At 34.4% G+C, this 14,581-nt stretch overlaps 1 protein-coding gene across 8 annotated transcripts in view; it reads left to right on the top strand.

The window, feature by feature from the left end:
• The window catches only part of Ube3a (ubiquitin protein ligase E3A), an 86,109-nt gene that overhangs the window by 25,802 nt on the left and 45,726 nt on the right, over nucleotides 1-14,581 (top strand). For 4 of the 8 annotated variants that reach the window (XM_027404724.2, XM_027404729.2, XM_027404723.2 and 1 more), the window contains one exon: nucleotides 4,859-4,909. The exons of the other annotated variants lie outside the window; for them this stretch is intronic. In XM_027404724.2, coding sequence (XP_027260525.1) covers nucleotides 4,859-4,909 — 51 coding nt within the window. The remainder of the gene's footprint in view (nucleotides 1-4,858; nucleotides 4,910-14,581) is intronic. 8 annotated transcript variants of the gene reach the window in all.

Below are 14,581 nucleotides of genomic sequence, written 5' to 3'. Positions count from 1 at the left end.
CTTCAGTTTCTCTTTGTCTCATATTGGAACCATTTGTAAGGCCTGCTGGATTTATCTTCAAAATACAATTCAGCCACTTAAAAAACATTTATAGCACCACTGCCATTTTGTTTTGATAAGGGATGTCATTGTTTCTCAGTACTTTTTTTCTAGAAACAATACATGGGCATTTTTGATACTGAAGTTGAACCATCTTTTCTATACTCAAAACTTTTCAAAGATTTCCCATTTCTTAAACTGTACCCAGAAAGTGATATGGTCTTGTATGAACTGGCTTCTTTAATCTATATGCATACTGTACTAGCTTTATGTATCCTACAACTTTTGAGCTCTTAAACCTGGTACTTACCGTCTCTTCCTTCTCTTGGGTTATCCACATCTTTTTTTTCTTTGCATGCTTCAGAACTCTTAGATAATGTCGTGTCAGAGATGTCTTTTCTGAGTAACTTTGTCTAATAGTGATTATGTCCCATCTTCTCAGTTCTTACTATTTATCTTTCTAAGATTTAATATCACTGGAACTTTTGTTTTTTGAGCTCTCATTAGGATGAGAACCTAGTGTTCTGTTGATATTTAACATTTTGACCAAAAGCAGAATGGAAGGGGTTATTTCAGCTTTCAAGTTAATAGGCCACCATTTAAAGAACTTGGAAGTATGGAATAATGCTGCTGCTTGTTGACTCAACTTGCAGACCTAACTTAACCTTACCTACTTTTTTATGCAGTCCAAGACCACTTGCCTAGGGAATAATGTTACCCACAGTGGTCAGGGTCTTCCTATATCAATCATGACAATCCCTCAGGTATACACACTCATGGGCTAGTCTGATCTAGGCAATCCCTCAATTAAGACTCTTATTAGGTCACACTAAGCTATGTTAAGTTCACAACTAAAGCTACCTTGAACACCTAGTGAAGTATATAGTAGTAGTCAATAAATGCCTTATGTGTGAAAGAGTGAAAAATAAATCTGAAAATTTTTAGTGTCTCAGAAGCTATTCTGTCATATATTCTCAGCCCCCGTGAGGATGGTAAATAGTGTGTAATATCTAATATTTGCCATTTGGCAGGTCATTTTCCTCTGTGCACTCCATGCTTTTTTTTTTCCGAGAGAGAGAGAGAGAGAGAGAGAGAGAGAGAGAGAGAGAGAGAGAGAGAGAGAGAGAGAGAGAGAGAGAGCTGAGCCTTTTAATCAGAGTGAACTCTGGTTTAATGTTGGGTGCATTTACTTTCTTTGTGATGTTTAACATAGGCATATTTCCAAGTATGTAAGTATGTACCAATTAACATCTTTAACTTTTTTTTTTAAATAAAAGAACTCTCTTTAATAATAGGTGGTTCTGTTTTAAAGATTTTCCTTTCTGGGTGTTGGTACATCATACTTTTGGTACATCATACTCTTGGTTCTAGGTCCTTGAACAGGAATTAGCCTTCTGGTATGGAGAAGAAATTTACATTGTCTGACATGTTTATTTTCTTTCCAAAGTCAAATAACTAGAAAAACACCAACTTAAAAAATAGTAAGCCATTGTTACGCTTTTAAAAAGAGAAAGTAGACAATATTGAGTCTGAATTCTGTAGTTTAGAAGATACAACAATAAGTTACAGGGTCATGATCTCACAACTAGTTGATGAATTGGTGTTCAGAAGTGATCTGTACATGGAAGCTTTGGGTATGAGCTGTGATAACTAAGGACCGTAGTATTCTCAGTACGAAGAATACCACCTGCAAGTCTATGCATATACTCAGTATTAGTGGAATGCAGAGGTAAGGTGGTAGGGGATTATGAGGCAGTATTAAAAGTAGAGAGGAGCAGTAGATCGTAGAAGACCATGACATGGATGTTGATTATCTCCTGCTAGAAGTGAGTAGGCAGTATAAAGCACTGAATATGGAAGTGATGTCAGTCACAATCTGTTCATTTTTTAGCTTTATCAAACATAAAACCTATAGCTTCTCTTTTGAATAAGAAGAAATATTACCTTAGTTTACATTAGAAATGGCTGGCTAAATAAGTAAACTGTTTGGTTAAGTCTTCTCAGAAAGTAAGCTGTACTTCGATATCCTCTTTGAGGTGTATCTAGGGAAAGGATTTCAGTCTTCATGTGAATTGTAAATTTTATTCATTTATGTTTTCTTCTTATCAAGAGATTTTAGGGAACATTAGAGAGACTAGTTTACCTTTAGCATATAGACTTTATTTGCTGTTAGTATGATTTAATGTTAGGAGAAATAAATGAAAATAAAAGATGCTCTTTCAAGTTAATGAAAAGCAGAACCTTTTTATTCACAAGGTCTTCTATTTGTTTTCTAACTGTAGTCTCTTGCATCAGATAATTATGAAGATTAATTAGCAATGTCAATACAAGAGCAGTTAAAATCATACCGTAAAGGGAGTAAGAGGTGGTTCATTGTAGAGCCAAATAGAAGTCACCATATAGAAAATAGAAAATGTGAAGTTTTAGGCCACCCTAAATAACAGGTTCTAACTTGTCTTGGTAATGTTTTCATTAAGTATGTGTGTGGTTTGTTTCTTTTTTGTTTTGGGCACATTTAATATTTATTCCACAAACTTTGTAGATAATGTGTATATTGGATGCACATTCTACTCCCAAACAACAAAAACCTAACTAAACAATGAACAACAAAACCTTACAGGTATCAGATCTCAAGTTCTGTATTGTTATTTCATGTTGTGTATTTCTCTTATTGAAAGAAACTTCATTTGAAATGAAAAAAATGAATTTTACAGGTGGTTTTGTGTGCAAATAATTGGGAAAGTAAGACATGGTAACTAAATTACTTCATATATATACATATATATATATATAATTTATTTATTAATGAAGCATATTTTTGAGCAGGGGCTTAAGATTTTTCTTCATATGTAAGTTCTATTTCTTTTTTACTTAATTCTATTTTTTGAGATTATAATATATTAATTCATCATTTTCTACTTTCCTCTCTCTAAATGACTCCATACATACTTGCCCTACGGCTTCTTTTTTTTCATTAGTAGTTGTTACATACATATGCATTTATGCATTTTATGTAAATCTGGTACTTTCAAACACATTAATAGAAATGTCACAAAAGCACTCGGGAGGCATGAGGCAGGTGGATCACTGTGAGTTCGAGACTAGCCTGGTCTACAAGAGCTAGTTCCAGGACAGCCTCCAAAGCCACAGGGAAACCCTGTCCCAAAAAACCAAAAAAAAGAAAAAAGAAAAAAAAAGAAATGTCACAAAAGTGGGTTACAGCAAAATGGGGAACACTCACTCTGCTATCCGTTTCAAGTGCTATCTAAATGACATTATTAACTTTTAGTTTGGTGGAAGTTAGGATCTATTAACATCCCAGTGATTTTACCCAAATAGTTAATAGGATGTTAGGTAATTTACAGAAATGGGTAATCAATAGCTGTTGAAGCGCCAAAGATATCTCAGGATATGGTGACTGTGGATTTGCATCATTCCTACTCTCCAGAATTAGAAAGTTCTTATCACTCAACTTTGTCTGTAGACTTAGACTTGACCCCATTTCTGGAATCCTTCGTTTGCAATGCACCTATGTAATCTTTTCTTAAAATTTTATTTTTATTTTATGTCAGAAACACAGGTGAACAAATTTGTGTTTTTACAATGTTAGAATTTATTAACACCAAATTCAAAAGGTGTGATTGTTTTGGTGATAGCAATGTGCCAGCTATATTGCTTTCTTTAACATCTGACTAAGGAAAACACAGGTTAATTTATTCCAGTTTACAAATATCAAACTGTTCATCACATAACATGTATGTGTGTATGCACTAACATATGTGTATGTATGTATTTATGTAAGATATAGAGTGAGCCATAAAGAATTCCAAAGGTTTCAGAAGCCTGAGAAACAAAATACTATTCTATTGTGACATCTTCATGTATACACACAATTTATTTATAATTCACCTTCCCAATCCTATATGCTTTTGGGGGGATTATTATTATTATTTGATCCTTTTTCAAAATATATCTTGATGATATTCACCTTTCCCATAAATCTTTCAGGGTCCACCTTTCCAATCCCCTAACTGTATATGAGCTTTATTTTTTATTAGCCCATCAAGTATAATTTGTATTGTCCATATAATCTTGGATCTGTGGTCTCCCATTAGAGCATGGTTACTTTTAAAGACAGCTATTTCCCCCAGCTATCAGTTGCCAATAGCACCTCAGCTAGGGGTGAGGCTTCATGCTCACCTCTCTCTTCCAGGCTGGGGTTTTGTCTGGTTTGAGCTCTCATAGGTCTTCTGCATGCTGTCAAAACTGCTGTGAGTTCAAATATATACCTGGCCAGCTGTCTTTGGCAAACATACTCCTTTTAGTCATTTACTACTTTGTACTGTTAAAGTCTTTCCACCCCCTGTTTTGAAATGATCTCTGAGCCTTAGGAGTGGTTAAATATATGGGATGTAGATAGCCAATAGGATCCTCAGCTTGTTCTTTCTCCACAGTTGTGTTAATCAACATTTAATGAAGAACAAAGCTGTTCTTATGAGGGTTGAAAGATGAAGTGATCAATGATAAGTTATTAGGTGTTAGCTTAATACTTTAGCCATTAGGCAGAATAATAGTAGGTTCTGGCCCAGGACCTATGACCTGTCTAGCCACAGATTCTTAACTCTGGTACTAGGTAGGCTAGGTATATGTTTCACTTTGTGTTGAAGACCTTGAAGGCAATCAGAAATGATTGATTATTCTCATGACATTTGTGCCACTATTGCAACAGGGGGCTTGTCTTGCCAAACTAGTTGTTATTGAAGCTCTCAGCATTCAGAACTGGGTATGATTGATGATTATTCTTTTTCTCCTTTGGTAGCCTGCATAGGACTGTCAAGATGCTGGTCAGTAGTGGGGATCAAGCGTCCATGTGAGTTTAGCTTGATTTTTCCATTTTCTGACTAAAGTATGTGGTGTTTTCAGCAGTAGTGTCTTACCATCGAGTTATGGGGTTAATAAAAAACATTGGCAATAAATAGCTTGTAATGTTGGAAACAGGTAATCTATGGGATCTTACTGGTCAGCTACAAAGATGTGACCTACCCCTCTAACTGGGATCTTTATTTGAACTTACTTAAACTCCATTTAAACTTGTTTTGTTTTATAACTTGCTTGTTTCTAGTGTATAATTGAAAATTATCACCTCCTCAAATCCTCTGTTTACAACTTTATGGACCCTCCTATTCCTTTCCAACTGTCTCTAAGATTACTGTTTTGTTTTGTTTTTTTTTTTTTTTCTCCTTCATTCCCCCATTTAATCCAGTTTTGTATTGTCTACCTAATCTTGGGATTGGGGTCTTCTCTAGTTTGTAGGCAGACTGTCAGGGGCCTAGGATACTAATAGCTCCTCAGCTAGTGGTGGGATGACATGTCTAACTACCCTCTGCTGGGATTTTGGCTGGCTGGAGCTTAGGCATGCTATCATAATGTCATAATGACTGTAAGCCATTATGTGTATCTACTATGTTGTATCTTGGAAAAACACACTTGAAGTTGTCTACTACCTGTTACTCTGACCATCTTTCTAGTCCCTCTTCCAAAAGATCCCTGAGCTTTTGGGTGAGATGAATGCTTAATTTGGGACTGAGCACTCTGCAGTTTTTCTTTTTTTGCAGTGCATATGTGTTTGGGGGTTGGGGGAATCTCTGCTAATTGCCATTTCTTGCAGAGCAAAGCTTCTCTGATGAGGGCTGAGAGATACTCTTTGTCATTGGATATAGCAACAAGTCATTAGGAGTTATTTTAATACTACGTTGTTAGCAGAGCAATGGTATTGGGTTGTACCTTAGGACCTTATCTAACCACAGGTTCTAGGGTCCCTTAATAGTTCCTTTAATAATTTCTATAGTGGTTGTATCAATTTGCACTCCAACCAGCAGTGAATGAGTATTGCCTTTTTCCTACATTCACTCCAACATCTCTTGTTTTTTTGAATTTAGCTAATGTGACTAAAGTAGGATGAAATGTCAATGTTTTAATTTGTGTTTTCTGATGGCTAAAGATGTTCAGCCCTTCAAAAAATATTTCTCAGACTTTAGTATTTCATCTTTTGAGAATTCTAATTAGATTTATGCCCTGTTTTTTAAATTGGATTATTTTCTTGATGTTTACTCTTTTCTTTCTCTTTGTAGAGAGCAAACCTGTGTTGAATATATAGCTACAACCATTCTGTAGTCTGCTTCTTTGCAGGAATTGTTTGCTGTATGGAATGTTTTTAGTTTCATTTAATTAATTGTTGGTCTTATTGCCATTGCTACTGGAGTTCTTATGAGTGTATTTTCTGAGTTCTCTGTTAGATTCAGGCTATATCAGGGTTCTTGATTCTTTTGGATGAGAGATAAGGATCGATTTTCATTCTCACACATGGAGCTATCCAGTTTGACTGGCACCATTTTGTTGAAGATAATGTCTTCTCTAGTATGTAGTTTTGGCTTCTTTCAAAAATCAGGTAGCTTTGGCTTTGTAGTCTTATTCTGGATCCTTACTTGTATTTCATTCAGTTACTTTTCTGTCTTTTTGCTGTTTTTATAACTGAAGCTTTGTAGTATAACTTAAAATCGTAGATGATGATTCATCATCCATCAGTTATTTTACTGTTCAGGATTGTATTTCTATTTGTGTGTTGTCAAATGAAATTTAATATTTTTCAATTCCTATGGGAAATTGAGCTGTAATTTTGATGTGTATGTGTTGTGTCTGTAAATTGGTTTAGGTAGTGTGACCATTTTTCACAACATTTATCATACCAATCCTGAGCATGGGTGGTGTTTCCATTGTTTGGTGTCTTCAATGTCTAATTTCTTTTAAGTTTTAATTATATAAGTGTCTTACTTCCTTAGTTAGATTTATTGCAAGGTATTTTTTCAGGCTGTTGTTTCCCTGATTTCTTTCTCTTTGTGTTTATTATTTGTATATAGAACTTTGCCACTGAGTTTTGTGTGTTTTTCTTTTTTATTTATTTTATTTTATTTTATTTTTATTTTTTTTTGGTCTTGCTACTTTGGTAAATGTATTTATCATCTGTAGGAGTTTTCTGGTGGTCTTATGATGTGATATTTACCTATTTGTTTTTTGAATAGGACAATATTATTGTAAATAAAGATAATTTGACTTCTTGGAATACCTATTGGTATTCCCTTTATTTATGCCCCACATTTTAATACTTTAGCCAAGACTTGCAAGTATTATTTAAATAGAATAGCAAGAGTGAACATCCTTGTCTTGTTCCTATTGTGGAAATGTTCTGAGTTGTTTTTTTTTTTTCCCCATCTATTTTCATCATTTTTGTCATGAGTTTTTTCTGTTTTTCCTTTATTATGTTACTATATGTCCTCTGTATCCTTAGCTTCTCTAGGACATTTATCATGAAGGAACGGTGGATTTTGTCAAAAGCCTTCTCTGCATCTGGTGGGGTGATGATATATGGTTTCTAATTTGGGGTCTGTTTATGTGTTGAATTACATTAATTGATTTATGTATGTTGAACCATCCTCATATCTCTATTATGAAGCCTATTTGATTGTGGTATCTTCTGTAAAGCTGACTTTTGTGCTTATACATTTATTACATCTGATTTTATCATGGAAACTTTCCTTTGATTATGAATGACTTGCTGGATATAGTAGCTTGGGCTGCATATTTAGATGTTGAAGAACATTAGTCCATGTTCTTTCAAAGTCAGGTGCTATTCTGATGGGACTGTGATGTTACTTGTTCTTTCTCTATTGCTGATCTCAATATTCTGCCTTTGTTCTATACATTTAGTGTTTTGATTATTTGATGTGAAAAAATACCTTTCTGTTCTTATATGGTGTTCTGTGTGCCTCCTGCACCCTAATGGACATCTCTTTAGATTTTGGAAAATTTCATCTATGATTTTATTGAAAACATTTTTTGTGCCTTTGATTTGTATTTCTTCTTGTATAACTTATTTTCAGATTTGTTTTATTTATAGTGTCTTTTATATCCTGCATGCTAAGTTCTGTAAATTTTTAAGATTTAGCATTTTCCTTGACTGACTAATCCATTTTCTCTACCTTGTCCTCTGACCTGATATTCTATCTTCTATATGATCCAGTCTCTTGGTGATACTTTCATCTGAGGTCCTTTGGTTGATTTCCTGAATTCTGAATGTCCAGTGGTGTTTCATTTTGACTTTTCTTTAGGAATGCAATAGTTTTATTAAATATTATTTTTTTACATCTTGAATTTTCACAGTTCTCATTCAGGTATTTGTTCACATTGTCTTTGAGTTCTTTGAATAATAATTGGTGTTTGAAGTCATTTTTCTGTACTTTATCATGTTGTTTTTCTCAGAGATCGGTATACTGCAGGTGCTAATTTCTAGAGACATTGTCTTATTCATGTTTGTATTTTTGTAATTGGATGAAGGTATCTAGAATTAGGTCTTTGATAGTTGTGGACAGCTAGTCTCCCTTTCATTGTGTGGTTGTTTTGTCCCTTGTTTGGTATTACCATAAATACCAGCTGAATAGTGCTTGGTATTTAATCTTGGGGAAACTGCTTTGGGTTTTGAATGGGGTGTCTAAATGGACTCATCTCGTTGATCCTTTCTGATCAGGCCATGTAATGCAATGCCTTGGGTGGTGAGTGAGGCAAATGGAAGGGAAATTGGATTTGGCTTACCTAGAGTTTCTGAGGTTCTTTGTGTGGGATCTACTAACATTTTAGGAGGCAGAAGCTACTTGGTGTGGGTCCAAGGCAGAGATGTTGTGGGGCTATTCATTTAAACTCCTTTGTCTGTGTGCATATATAATTTAGGGAGTCTATAGTAGGAGGTCATTATATAACTTGCAAGGTCTTCAGGGTTAAGTTACCCCTCTCTATTGTCCCTCCCCTACCCTACTCGCTCATCTCTTACCCCAGTTTAACCTTTTCTAGTTCCATTATTCCGCCTTGATTTTTAAATATCATTTCATGCAGTCTACTGTCCTGTGAAGGTCATCACCCAACCGCCATAGCCCCAAGGTAATTTCCCCACCTCTCTGAATATCCAAAATGAAATGCACATATCTAAAGATTAAAAGCTGACATCTACAGATGAGAGAATATATGTGACATTTGACTTTCTGGGTCCGAGTTATGTCACTCAGAATGATTGTTTCTAGCTCCATCCATTTACTCATAATTTTGTTTTTCTTAACATCGGATTTAATATTCCTTGCTGTAAAAGTATCACATTTTTATTTATCCATTCATAAGTTGATGGACATCTAATTTATTTTATGCCCTTGTTGTTAGGAGTATAGCAGAATGAACATGGATAAGATGTATGTCTACAGTAAGATATAGTCTTTTGGGTACCCAAGAGTGTATGTGTAGCCGGATCGAATAGTAGCTCTATTTTTATCCTTTTGAGGAACTTGCATACCGATTTCCATAGTGGTTCTATCAGTTTTTCATTCCTAGAAGTAAATGTTCCCCTTGTCCTACATCCATATCAACATTTATTGTCGTTTTTTTGTTTGTTTGTTTTGTTTTGTTTTTCGAGACAGGGTTTCTCTGTGTAGCTTTCGAGCCTATCCTGGCACTAGCTCTGGAGACCAGGCTGGCCTGAACTCACAGAGATCCGCCTGCCTCTGCCTCCAGAGTGCTGGTATTAGACTTTTTTTTTTTTTTAACATTAGCTATTCTGACTGGGTTTATGGAATCTTAAGGAAGTTTTCATAAGCATTGTTTTTTTAAGGGTGCTGGACATTTTAAAAGGTGTCTTTCAGCCATTTGTATTCTGTTTAATTCTTTATCCTGTTTTTTAATTGGGTTGTTTTCTTGGTGCTTGGTTTTATGAGTTGTGTATATATTCCAGATAAAAGTGCTTGATCGGCTGTATAGCTGGGTAAAGGTTTTTCCCATTTTGTGTGCTGCCTCTTGCCTTGAATGATGGTGTCCTCTACAATAGAGAGCTTTTTAGCTTTATGTGGTCCTATTTGCCAATTGTTGGTCTTAATACCTGTACTACTGGACTCCTGTTCAGGAAGCCCTTTCCCGTGGTTCAAGCATATTCCCTGCTTTCTCCTCTCTCGGATTCTGCATATCAGGTCCTATTTCAAGGCTCTTGATCCATTTGGAGTTGAGTTTTGTGCAGGGTAAGAGATGGTTATCAAGTTTCATTCTTCTACATGCAGCTCTCTTGTTTTGACCAGCCATTTGAAGGGTTGGTCTTTTTTTCCCAGTGGCTGATCAATATTTAGTGACTATAGGTGACAGTATTTATATACTAGTTTTGCATTCTGTTCTATCAATGTACATTTTGTGCTAGTACCATTCTATACAGTACATGTCATATAACTTGTAGTCTAGGATGGTGATCTCTCCAGCAGTTTTTTTTTTTAATCTTTCACTATTGTTTATTCTATCCCTTTTTGTGTGTGTGTGGTGTGTGTGTTTCCAAGTGAAATTTGAGATCATTTTCTTCAATTCTGAAAGACTTTTGTTGGAATTTTAATGATACTACATTGAATCTGTAGATTGCTTATAGTAGGATGGGCCTTTTCACAATATTAATCCTGTCATTCAGGAATGGGAGGTCTGTCTGTCTTACGGTGTCTTCAGTTTCTTTCATCAGACCTTTACAGCTCTCATTGTATAGTCGTCTTCTACATCTTGGATAAGATTATTTCAATATATTTTTGTTTTGTTAAATTTTCAGGGATGTTGCTAATGGTATTGTTTTCTTGATTTCTTTTTAAATCTGCTTGTCATTGGTGTATAGGAAAGCTACTGGTGTGTGTGAAATTTATGTCCTATACATTATTGAATGTATTTATCAACTATTGGGATTTTTCTGATGGAGTCTTTTGGATTTTTTAGGTATAGAATAATTTCATTTGTGAGTAAGGACACTTTGAATTTTTGCTTTCTAATCTTCTCTTTTTTTCTTTTACTTACTATGTTGCCTCAAATAAAACTCAAGCATTATAATAAGAATGGACAGAGTGGACAGTATTGTCTCGTTTCTAATTTTAGTTGACATGCTTTGAATTTTTCTACTTCGTATGGTGCCGGATGTTGGCTTTTTATATATTGGGTTTATTATGTTATGTCTTCTGTAGCCCTAGATTTTCCAGAACATTTATCATAGAGGAATATGAGAATATATATTAAAGGGTCACAGCATTAGGAACTGATCCAGTTTTTTCTTGCTTTAAAGTTTTTTGTTGAATACAAGTTAATTTTAATGGGGCTGCTTTTATGTGTGACTTCACTTTTTTCTTGTATCTCTCAATAGCCTTTATTTTGTGTTTTAATGTTTTAGTTATGATATGTTGGGGAGAATTTATTTTCCCTTCCTTCCTTCCTTCCTTCCTTCCTTCCTTCCTTCCTTCCTTCTCCTTCTCCTTCTCCTTTCTCCTCCTCCTCCTTTTTACATTTAATTCCCAAGTTTCTGTTTAATTTTAGTCTAGATGACCTGTCTATTGGTGAGAGTTGGGTATTGAAGTTACCCAATAACAGTCACTGTATTGTGACTAATACCATTTCTCTGGTGAAATTGTGTGCCCCTGTGTTAGTTGCCTATGTGCTTAAAATTGTCATCTTAATATTTTATTTTGTAGTTTTTCTGATGAAGAAGTTTTAAGAACATTTATTGGCCACCTGTTTGTCATTTTTTGAGATTGATTCAGTACATTTATTTATCCATTTTTTTATATTTTTATGAAGAATATTTTTGTGTGTATGTGTTTAAATTTTGCTTCTTACACATTCTAGATACTAGTTCCCTGTTAGGTGTATACTTGGCAAAGATTTTCTCTTATTATGTGTGTTGTCTCTTCACTCTACTGATGGTTTGCCTTTTAATTGATGGAGTCTCATTTGTCAATTCTTGCTATATATTCTCTCTTTTTTTCTTTTCTTAGATTCCATGAAATTTCCACTGTACTAGGTTTCACACCAATCCCCAAATGCCCCCACCTGCCTAATTCCAGCCATCTCTGCCTGCATTATCTCCCTGCACCCCATTTCTCGCTCCCATACCAGATACTTCCCCTACTCATGTCCCCACTCATACCCAGTCAGTTTGAAATATATTCTGTTTCCCTCTTCCAAGGAGATACAGGTCTTCCTGCTAGACCCTGCCTTTTTACCTAACCTCTCTGGTTCTACAGATTGTGGCTTGATTATCATTCACTTAACAGTTAAGGAAACACATACCATATTTATCTTTCTGGGTTTGGGTTACCTCAATCAGGATGATTTTTGCTGTATTCTAGTATGTTTTCTTTTCATTTGACTTACTCCTTTTAAAAGATTTCCTTCCTGATTTCTTCAGTGACTGTTAGGATGTTCAAGATTGTATTGTTTAGTCTGAAGGTATTTGTATAGCTTGCATAGTTGCTTCTGCATTTCTAATCTTATTCCATTATGACCTGATAAGTGAATGAAAGTAATTTTGCTGCTGTTGTTAATTTGCCCTAAGTTCCAAAATGTGGTTTTATCTTTTAAATTCCATGGGCTGCCAAGGAGCTTTATTCTGCAGCAGGTTAAATGTTCTATAGATGTCTTGAGATAAGTCCATTTGATGTTTGGTACAGTTTAGATTTTTAAATATTTTTAAGTATTTCTTTTGTTTTTGAATGAGCTCTTAGTTTTGAAAATTACCGTTATTATTTTATTTGGACTAGTTTGCTGCTTTATGTCCATTACTGCTTGTTTTATGAACTTGGGGGCACCACCATTCATTGTGTGTATATATATAATATATACATCATATATTTTATATACTATATTATGTATTATAAGTATAGTGTTTATAATATTAATAATGTAAATATTTATATTTATAATATATAATGAATATATATAATTTTATGTCCCTCATGGATTGTTTCCTTTCATTGTATGTAGCCATATGTTTTTGTCACCATTCTAGTTTTTGACTTTCATTAACTTTTTATAATCTCTTTTCTCTTTTAGTATTTTTTCTGGTGAAATGCATTTCTTGTGGACAACAAATAATTTGACCCTGTTTTAAATCCAATCTGCTAATGTATGACTTAATTTGGAATGCTAAGAATATTTATATTGAGATAGATCTGTTGGTTAAATTTTATTGTTTCTTTCATAGTTCTCTCTGTTAACACTTATTTTTCAGCTCAGATTTTTTTTTTTCTGTAGTGCTAACATTTGAACTATAATGTGCGATGGAGTTCTTTCTTGTCATGGTAATTTAGTTTCTAAGCGTCTTCCTGTGTGGATATCTATTTCTTCCCCTAGATTTTGGACATCTGCTATTATTTCATTGATTTGGTTTCCATGCTTTAGTTTGTATTTTAGTTCCTTCTGCTCCATAGATTCTTCAGTTCTTGATTGTGTCCTATGTCATGGTTGTGTTTACTTACCATTTCTATTGGTGTCTGAATAGAGTATTTATCTTCAATTCCTGCTGTCCTGTCTTGATTTTTTTCATTTCCACCATTCTCTCACCCTAATCTCAATCCTTTGCTGAATTTCTCAGCCATTATTTTGCGGACTTTCTTCTAGATCTTAAAATTGCTCCTGTACTTCATTTTTTGTTTTGTGTTTTCTGAGATCATTGGCACTTTGGGGTTTGGAATTCTCTGAACAGCATTCCAACCAATTCAGTATTAGTTACTGAATCTGATCTTTTGAAATGGTTTTGTTGCCTTGCTTTTTAATGTTTTGTGTGTTTCTGTCTTGTAATTTGTACAATTGTCAGGAAGAATATGTTTTCTAGATTTATTTGTAATAGGCCTTCCTGTGAGGTAGCAATCCTACTCAGAAGAACAAAGGAACCTCTGTAGTAGGAATAATAAAACCAAACCAGATACAGAAGTAGACTTTAAATTAAATGATGCCATCATTAATAGCACCAATGACAATTAAAAATGGTAAGAAATTAAAATTATTTAAGGTCAAATTAGAAGTAGTAATTTAATGACAAAAAATAGATGCAGGAAAAAGTGGGAGCAGGTTTAAATGAAAAGAGAAAGTAGAATGTTAAGAACAGAAGAAAGTAACAAATGTTAAGTAAGTAAAGGAAGTAAACAACATTAACAACTAAATAATAAGAGCATACTAGTCTTTTGAAAATAATCTAGATTATAGTAAAGGGTTATCAAAAGAAAACAAAAACAGTAGTCTAAAAAAATAACAAGTAAAAAATATATTGGAGTAATTTCTTCTGCATCCTATAATATTATAGTCTTCTGTATGTAACATTATGTCAGCTGATTTTTGGAGTCTTCCATTTCCTGTTTTATTCAGGATGGTGCTGCTTTGGAACCAAATGTCCTAGAGAACAGCCCTTGCTTTGAGATCTTCAGTGTTTTTGAAAACTAGGGCCCCCTCAGGCTGCACTTTGCAGCTCATGGCCTAGAGATGTTCCTTCAGGGACATCCCAGTTTTTTATATCTTAGTTGGCTAATTCTAAGCTTTCTCAAATGTTTTAAAATAAGGGAGGCCAACAAACAAGGCACTGTTTGTTCTAGAGAACTTGTCTCTGCTCTTTTATATCCTACCTATAGTCAGCACACTGCAAGATATAATCACATAGGACCTTACC

The sequence above is a fragment of the Cricetulus griseus genome, chromosome 3 (genome assembly GCF_003668045.3).
Source record: "Cricetulus griseus strain 17A/GY chromosome 3, alternate assembly CriGri-PICRH-1.0, whole genome shotgun sequence".
Taxonomy (NCBI): Eukaryota; Metazoa; Chordata; class Mammalia; order Rodentia; family Cricetidae; genus Cricetulus; species Cricetulus griseus.
Note: the sequence above shows the minus strand (reverse complement) of the source record. Positions and strands in the feature narration are given on the sequence as shown.